The sequence below is a fragment of the Acanthisitta chloris genome, unplaced genomic scaffold (assembly GCF_000695815.1).
Source record: "Acanthisitta chloris isolate BGI_N310 unplaced genomic scaffold, ASM69581v1 scaffold28766, whole genome shotgun sequence".
NCBI classification, from domain to species: Eukaryota; Metazoa; Chordata; class Aves; order Passeriformes; family Acanthisittidae; genus Acanthisitta; species Acanthisitta chloris.
Window position 1 is genome coordinate 11,999 of NW_008680220.1, and position 8,137 is coordinate 20,135.

General features: G+C 41.8%; 1 protein-coding gene across 1 annotated transcript in view; it reads left to right on the top strand.

Moving 5' to 3' along the window:
- The first annotated feature begins 281 nt into the window (after nt 1-281).
- Nucleotides 282-8,137, top strand: part of ZNF488 (zinc finger protein 488) — a 9,432-nt gene continuing 1,576 nt past the window's right edge. The window contains exons 1-2 of the mRNA XM_009077640.1: nt 282-501; nt 6,142-6,370. Of these exons, the coding sequence (XP_009075888.1) occupies nt 283-501; nt 6,142-6,370 (448 nt within the window). The 5' untranslated portion in view covers nt 282. The remainder of the gene's footprint in view (nt 502-6,141; nt 6,371-8,137) is intronic.

Sequence of the window (8,137 nt, forward strand, 5' to 3'; positions counted from 1 at the left end):
CTGGTTGTAGAGAGTAGCAGTTGAACTCTTGGAGTGTCTGCCTATTTCAGAAAAGAGTAACTTGCTTGGTTACCAATCTAAGATTCTGATTTAGTGCAAAGTAATCTTCCTCTTTCTGAATTGGATGTTAATAAGGCTGTAAACTCTGTAACCAACAATGTCCTGGGATACTGTTATAATTCACCTACAGCTCCTGAAAGTCTTTTCATTGTAAGTAGTGATGCTCTCTTCCACTTTCATCTCTATTCCAAATGTGTTTTTTATTGTGTATTTTACAGGTTTATGATGGAACTTACATCTTTGCCTAAATTTCTTTGGACAAGTGACAACAAACTTCTGCATCACCATTTTCCGGACATATTGGCTACTGTTCATACCACACAAGACATTCCTGAAGAAGTTGTTTTTGGACCATGTATGCTCCAGAACACCCTGCTGGACACTGTAGCTTTTATTGCTCTCAAGTGTTCTGATAGACGGAACATCCACTATGTATTTAAGGTATGAGAAAACAGTGTTTAGTGTTAGCCATACTGAAAAGAGTTACACCATCCCTGAGAAGGTAACTTTGCAAGGGGTGGGTTTTCATTTTGTTCAGCACAACTAACAGCTCCTTCAAAGGGGAGAAGTAGGCAGTGCATTTCTGATTTATGGGCTGTAGTCTGGAGGGACCTCAGTGAAAACTGTTTCCTTTGCAGGAAGAATACAAAGACCCAGTTCTATGCTGACAATTGATGACCTGCTTCAGAACTGATGTGGAATAGGAGGAAAGAGACAAATAGTTTAGAAACCTCATGCTCAGGTTTTGTCCTTACAAAGAGCAAAGGAGGTTAATCAGGAGGTATGGCAGCCCTGTGATAACAGAGGGAAGAATGTGGTACCTCACTGATTCATGCAGGTGGTACATTCACATTTATTGACAGATCTGAGCAAGTGCTAACCCAGTTTGCTCAGTTATCCATAAAAGACAAATCAGAATGGCAGTCAGGCAACTAGTCCACACAATCTTCAGGCAGAGTCCACTTATCACTGTTAGTGTATGAACCTTGTAAAGTTACCTTAGATGTGTATGTCTGTGTTACAGCTGCAGTTTTCAGTCACTGTAGAGATGGCAGAAATCCCAGGACTGTGATGGAGTGTTAACTCTCCAACTCTAGTTCCCCAAATTTGTTTGTTCCCTAGCCACTGTTAATCACAGCATTTTCATTTAGGCAATGCATGTTTCTCAATCTGGCCTCTTACCCTGGTTTTCTGGGTCTGGGAGTGCCTTTCGGTCACCGTTGGTCTAGATGAAGACAGAGGGGTAATGTTTTACAATGTGAGGAGAAGTAATTTCCCACATTCTAGGGCATGGATGGATCTGGGAGAGATCCAGGTTCACCTAAGATTTCTGTGCACTAGAGGAGAGAAATCCCAAGGTGTATGTGTAATATGGAAGATACAGTTGTTGAGAGACACCTGTTATACACTCCTGCTTTAAACAAGTAAGAGAAGAAGAGGTTTTAAGGTTTATCTGATTGTTATGAATCTCTGGCACAAGTTTTCTCTCTTGGACAGTGTTTTTAGTTCTCCAGGAGATTGACAAGCTCTTTGGAGAGAGACCTGTCCTGAAATGAGACTTTATTTATGGAATATTTCTGTATTTCTCCTGGGAGTTTTGAATTACTGTAGACTCCAGAAAGAGCCTCAAAGGGTTTCTACATTGGAAGAGCCCTCCAGAGGGATGGCTTTAGTGTTTTTCTACACTTGAGCTAAGTAATTGCTATGCAGCAATGAAATTGGATGCCTGAGTTGGCTCAGATCTCTGTCTTTTTGGCAGTAAATACATGGAATTCTGTGCAAGTAGCTGTTTCAGATGAAATCAGTAGTCCCATATCCCATTAACTACTCGTAATTAAAAGTAAACTTTCCAGAAATCAGGAACTACTGTTAAACTCCTAACTCTGTGTGCAGACAATTAATTAACAATTCAATCATGATACTATGTTGTTATCATGGCACTGAAATGCAAAACAAGAAATGGGTTTTGCTATGCTGGCTGTAGTACAAACAGAATACACACAGGAATAATTGGGCAAGGTAGATTCCTTGCAACTGAGGTTTCTGCTCATCACGGCTTGTCAGCACTCTTGCAAGACTTTGAGAAATATTATTTCTAACAAGTTTCCTCATCTTGGCCTTTTTTGTTTAGCCCAAAAAGGAGCTCCATGTTTTTTCTCTTGTCCTCTTGGAGACCTTAATTTGAGTTCCTTGGCCCAATCTGTTCTCTTGGGAAAAGAAAATACCTTAACAACCACTGGCATGAGTAGTTCTTTCTAGCTGAGTTCCTCTGCCTCTTACAGCTTCTGCTGAGTTTCAAGGAAGAGTCTTATTCTCTCCCTTCCCCTCCAGCCTCTCCAAAGGAAGCTGCATTGCCTCTATAGCCCAGCTATGACTGAGCCTGTTGGCCTGTGAAGCCCTTCCCTCATTTATGGGTGCAAAGGATTCATCTGAGGGATTGGCATCTCCAGAAGAGAGTGGACTTTCAGGGTTTATAGTGCCTCTAACTCTAAACACATGGAAAAACTAAAGCTGGTGCATGCTTCTAGTTGGCAGCACCCAGATCTTATGTTATATCTGGTGCTCCTCCCCACCTTCTTTAAGCTCTCTCAGCTCTTTTCCTGGATTCCAGTTCCTGGAGGAGCTGTGCTCCCTTTGACTTTGCTTAGAGCACTGGGTGGCTGCTTGGTATTTCTGAAACACAGCAACTAAAACATGACAGCTTCTGTCATAGCTATTAGTTACAACCACTGTGTGTGGGTGGGTGTTCTTGTGTCACTGTCAGACTTTTGTATTTCTCAATCATTGTTAATTACCATGGCATTTAGAGAGAACCAGTTACAGGGCATGCTAATTTATTTTCTCCCTTATATTAATTGACTCTTATCCTAGTGGTCCCTTATAGTTTCATTCTTGTATTCAAACTACTAATGTGATCATACTTTTCATGGTAGGTAATAGTCAGTTTAAACCAGAAATAATTAGCCAAAATACTGTTTATGATACCAAACATCAATGAATGGCTGCCCTGCAATTAGTGGAAAACAAAGAGCTATACATTGCTTGGGGTGAAATGTAGATCATACTTGTCATTAGACATTTTTCATTTCCGAACTTCTTCCTTTCTAAACAATGACTTAGTGCTTCAAAAATTAGTTTAGGCTTTTTATTCATGTAAATGTTGCCCTTGATCGCTCTGTGTTTCAGCCTCCAAGCTATGAAAATCTTCCCCATCTTTCAAATGCTGCAAAGGACATAGATCTGCTCTGGTAAACACCAAAGGAAAACCTATAAAGAGATAAATCATTCCCTATTCAGTGCAATAAACTAAGATGGGAATCACACACTGAATGAAGAGGACAAAGCCAAATGGTTTGTAGTTATTTCCAGAGCATGGTCAACCTGTGACTAAATGACTCAGGAGTCCTGTAGAGAAAAGAGTATGTGTGACTGAGGACTCTGCTGCAATATACACGCAGAATGGAAATTTAATTTGAGCAGTAGACTTAATACTATTTTTTTAACTTCTGAGTGCCTGACCTTACAACCTAAGCCATGTTTTTTAACTTAATTTGTTTGGTATTTCTGAATGCACACATATTGAAAGTAAATTCCTCAGGACACCCAGCTCTTAGAGCTGGAAGTTGGTGATGGGGAGATGAGTGAAGGCCCCATAATCCAGGAGGAGGTGGTTAATGACCTGCTATGCCAATTGGATGCCACAAGTCCATGAGCCTTGGTGACATTCACCCCTGGGTAATGAGGGAACTGTCAAAAGAACTTGCCAAATCACTTGCAATCATCTACCAGCAGTCCTGGATAACTGGAGAACTTCTGGCTGACTGGAAATTGACAAATGTGACACCCATTTATAAGAATGGTCAGAAGGAGGATCCAGGGAACTACAGGCCTGTAAGCCAAACCTTGATTCTGGGCAAGGTCGTGGAGGAGATCATTGTGAGTGCCATCACATGGCACATGCAGGACAACCAGGGAATCAAGTCCAATAAACATGGATTAATGAGAGGAAGGTCCTGCTTGACCAACCTGGTCTTCTTCTGTCACAAAGTGACCCACTTAGTGAATGGAGGGAAGGCTGTGGATGTGCTCTATCTGGACTTCAGTAAGGCATTTGACACTGTCTCCCACAGCATACTTCCCGAATAACTGGGTGGTCAGGGCTTGCATAGGTGCACCCTTCAATGGGTAAAAAACGGCTGGATAGACAAGTCCGGAGAGTTGTGGTTAATGGAGCTAAATCCAACTGGCAACCTGTCATTAGTGGCTTTCCCTAGGGCTCAGTATTGGGGCCAGTCCTATTTAACATCTTTATTGGTGATCTGGATGTGGAGATTGAGTTCACATTCAGTAAATTTGCAGATGACACTAAGTTGGGTGGGAGTGTCGATCTGCCTGAGGGTAGGAAAGCTCTACAGAGAGACCTGGACTGACTTGATCAATGGACTGAGGAAAACTGGATGAGGTTCAATAAGGTGAAGTGCTGGTCCTGCACTTGGGACACAACAACCCCATGCAGTGCTACAGGCTGGGGGAGGAGTGGCTTGAGAGTTGTTTGTCAGAAGGGGACTTGGGAGTACTGGTTGACAATGGCTCAATATGAGCCAACAGTGTGCACAGGTGGCCAAGAAGGCCAAGGGCATCTTGGCCTGTATCAAGAATAGAATGGCCAGCAGGACTAGGGCAGTGATCGTCCCCCTGTACTCAGCACTGGTGAGGCAACACCTCAAGTACTGTGTTCAATTTTTGGCCCCTCAATTAAAAAAGGACACTGGGGTGCTGGAGTGAGTCCAGTGAAGAGCAATGACACTCATTAAAGGTCTATAACATCTCATATGAGGAAGAGATGAGGGAATTTGGTTTGTTTAGCCTTGAGAAGAGGCTCAGGGGTGACCTCATTGCTTTCTACAACTCCCTTTCTACAACTCCTTTCAGGGAGTTGTAGAGAGGTGGGGGATGTCTCTCCTGCCATGGCTGCAGGGAGAGGACTAAAGGGAATGACCTTGAGCTGAGACAGGGAAGAGTCAGATTAGACATTAGGAAAAAAGTTTTCACTGTTAGGGTGGTCAGGTACTGGAATAGGTTGCCCAGGGAGGTGGTGGAGTCACCATCCCTGGAAGTGTTTGAGAGGCATCTGGATCTGTCACTGGAAGATATGGTTTAGGGTTTCGGGGTTGCAGCAGTGACAGATTAATGGTTGGACTTGATGATCTTAGAGGTCTCCTCCAACCTTGATGATTCTATGATTCCAAATCAACCCCTTGCTACTCTCAGAAATTATTTAATGAAAAATATTGATCTGGTGAGTTTTTATCTGTTTAAATACCTTGAAATGAATTGAATTGATTTATCAAAGGTGGGAATAGGAATATATAATTTTATTTCTGATAAAGGAAAGGGATCATATAAATGTTTCTTAGTTGATTTTGTTAAAATCTATATGTTATGTAATCTAACCAAACAGATAAGCAGATATTGTTTGCTTAGTGTGTTGAATCAAATAACCAAGATTATTCTTATACCTCCTGATCCATATCCTCTTACGTCAGTGAGAAACTCCACACGCAACTGTCCAGAGTGTGTGTTCATTTCCAGTCTCACGCTGGGGTCTGCACATCTCACCCCCAGACAACAGCACTCACACATCTCCTTGGCCATATCCCATTTTCCCATGGGACTGAGACCCCTTCTTACATCAGATCACACCTTCTGTACCTCTGTGATCCACACCTGACACAGTCACTTAGGACAGTCTGCACAGGACAGAGAACATCATCTTTGCCATGAGTGGGCTAGAGACTGACCAACGTACTAGGCCTGGCATTGCCATGAGAGATTACATTTGACCATTGTCTTCTTCTCCCTCCATGCTGCTGCATTCCCAGGGCTCTCAGCACCACACCAGGGAAGTCTTCCACCTATGATGGCTTTGGATTTAGTGACACTGGCATAACTAATGGGCCCAAAGCTTTGTCATACTTGCTCGGTGTGAGGCAGAATACAGATTTTGTTCTTGAATTTGATGGAAATCTTACTTTGTGTCTCAAGACCTGTAACTTCCCTTTTTTGTGTCCTGTCTTACAGGTAGATGTTACATCTGTGCACAGTCCCACAGGACTGCCTTGGATGAGACTTGTACAAGCAGCTGCCCATAGCAAGGAGCAGAACTTGGAAGCTTACTTAGAAAATAGTCAGCTATATTATCGCTCTACCAGGAAAATCAATAAAAACGAGGAGCTGCTTGTCTGGTATGATGATGAGCTTTCCAGCCTCTTGGGTTTCAATGAGATAAAAGCTCAGAGTCCCCACAATGGTAAGTACCAAATTGCTGACTGCGGGTGTCATCGAGTACAGAAGTGAATCTTCAACTTCTTTAGTTTGTGGTTGTCTTGTAATAAGAGAAATAAAACCTGTCTAAGTCCTTAGGCAGTCAGCTAAGAGAAAAGACCTTCTGCTTTGGGGATTGAGCCAGAGCAAGAAGAAATTTACAGTTCTCAGTGCCATTTTCATTGCTACTTTCTAGCAGAGAAAGGTGCACTAGGGATTCATGCTCAAATTTTTGGGCTGTGTAATGGAAATCTATGCACCTGACTAACTTGGAATCCTAAAAATTTAAATTATCAGGTGGTAATATGTTTTTTTTTAGCTCACTGAGGAATCAGCTATAGGCTGGTATTCAGCTTTAATCTTGTAAATGAGCAGGGCTATAAAAATATGTAACAAATCAAGCAGTGCTGCATACAGCACAGTCTGCCTGTTAAGCATGGGACACAGTGGGAACAAGGAAAAGGGCAGGATTTTAATTCTGAGATGTTGCTGGAAGTTTACTGCCCCAAAAGAAACTGACCTGGAAGTTGTTGAAAAAAAACAAGAAAGATTATGGACGCAGCAAGCAAGTCAGTCAGGTCCATGCCAAGGCTGACTCCAGCTGAAATTTTCTCCAAGCTTTGTTCTAGTTAGACTGGAACAAATCCCTTTCTGCATTCTCTTTGGTTGATTTAATCAAGACTTACATGGGTTGGTTAGTAAAGGTGTGGATTGGTAAAGGTATGAGTTGGTAAATTTATATGTTAGTGTGCTTGTCTAAATTAATACTAAATTAATGCAGACACATTCGTAACAGGAACTCACTAAATCATTCTAGCTGATTTCAGTGTATTCTGTTAGCTTCTGTGTAGACACACACTCTCAGCCCTCTGGATTTATCAGGTAGAACTGTTATCTGCACAAGAAACTCTATATCTAGAGTCACATCTTTAAACTAGTAGGTATAATGTCGCAACCAATTCAACAGCCTTTTCTTCTTACAAAAAGTTCAGTTTCTGTAGTTTGGAAAGCGATCTAAGCTGTGCTGAGCCCCAAATTAGGAGTCTATAGTTCTACCCAACCAATCTATGAATTTTCTTATGTATCCCAGACCTCAGGTTTTGTCTGGCCATCATTTGCATTTAAAAACCGCTGTGTTGTGAAGTAATATTGCATGGATACTGTTTAGAAAGGTTAAGATGTGCCATATGTGTCTTGGTTGCTGAATTATGTATCATCTATTCATGGGCAATCGATCATCCCAGTGAACCAGAGATGCAGTAGGTCTGAAAGCCAGAAGAAAACAGTGTCTCCCATTCCTCCTGCCCATCACTGGCACTGTTTCACTTTGAACGTTATTTTCTGTGCCACAGACTGTACCTTAAGGCATATAACAGCTTGCCAAATGAGCATCAGTAAGGGCTTCAGTCATTATGGTTAGATGATTTGTGAAAGGTATTAAACTTCTGGAGTATCCTAAAAATAGAGACGTCAAAATCTTTGAATCTGGGTCCAAAACACATTATTGCTTGGGCGTATAGAATTTAACACTCAGCCTGTATTGAAGCTAGTGACTTAGTTAAGAAACGTAGGCCCAAATCTGGCTTCAGACTTCAAGTCATCATAAAGTCCATATGGTTTTATCTAGATCATTATCTGGCCATTTTGTGTCATACAATTGCATTTTAAGTAATACAGTCTTGGCTTGAGAGTCTAAATAAAAGCATTTCTGCAAGCAGCACATGGTGGCAAATGAAAACCAAACATTTCCCAT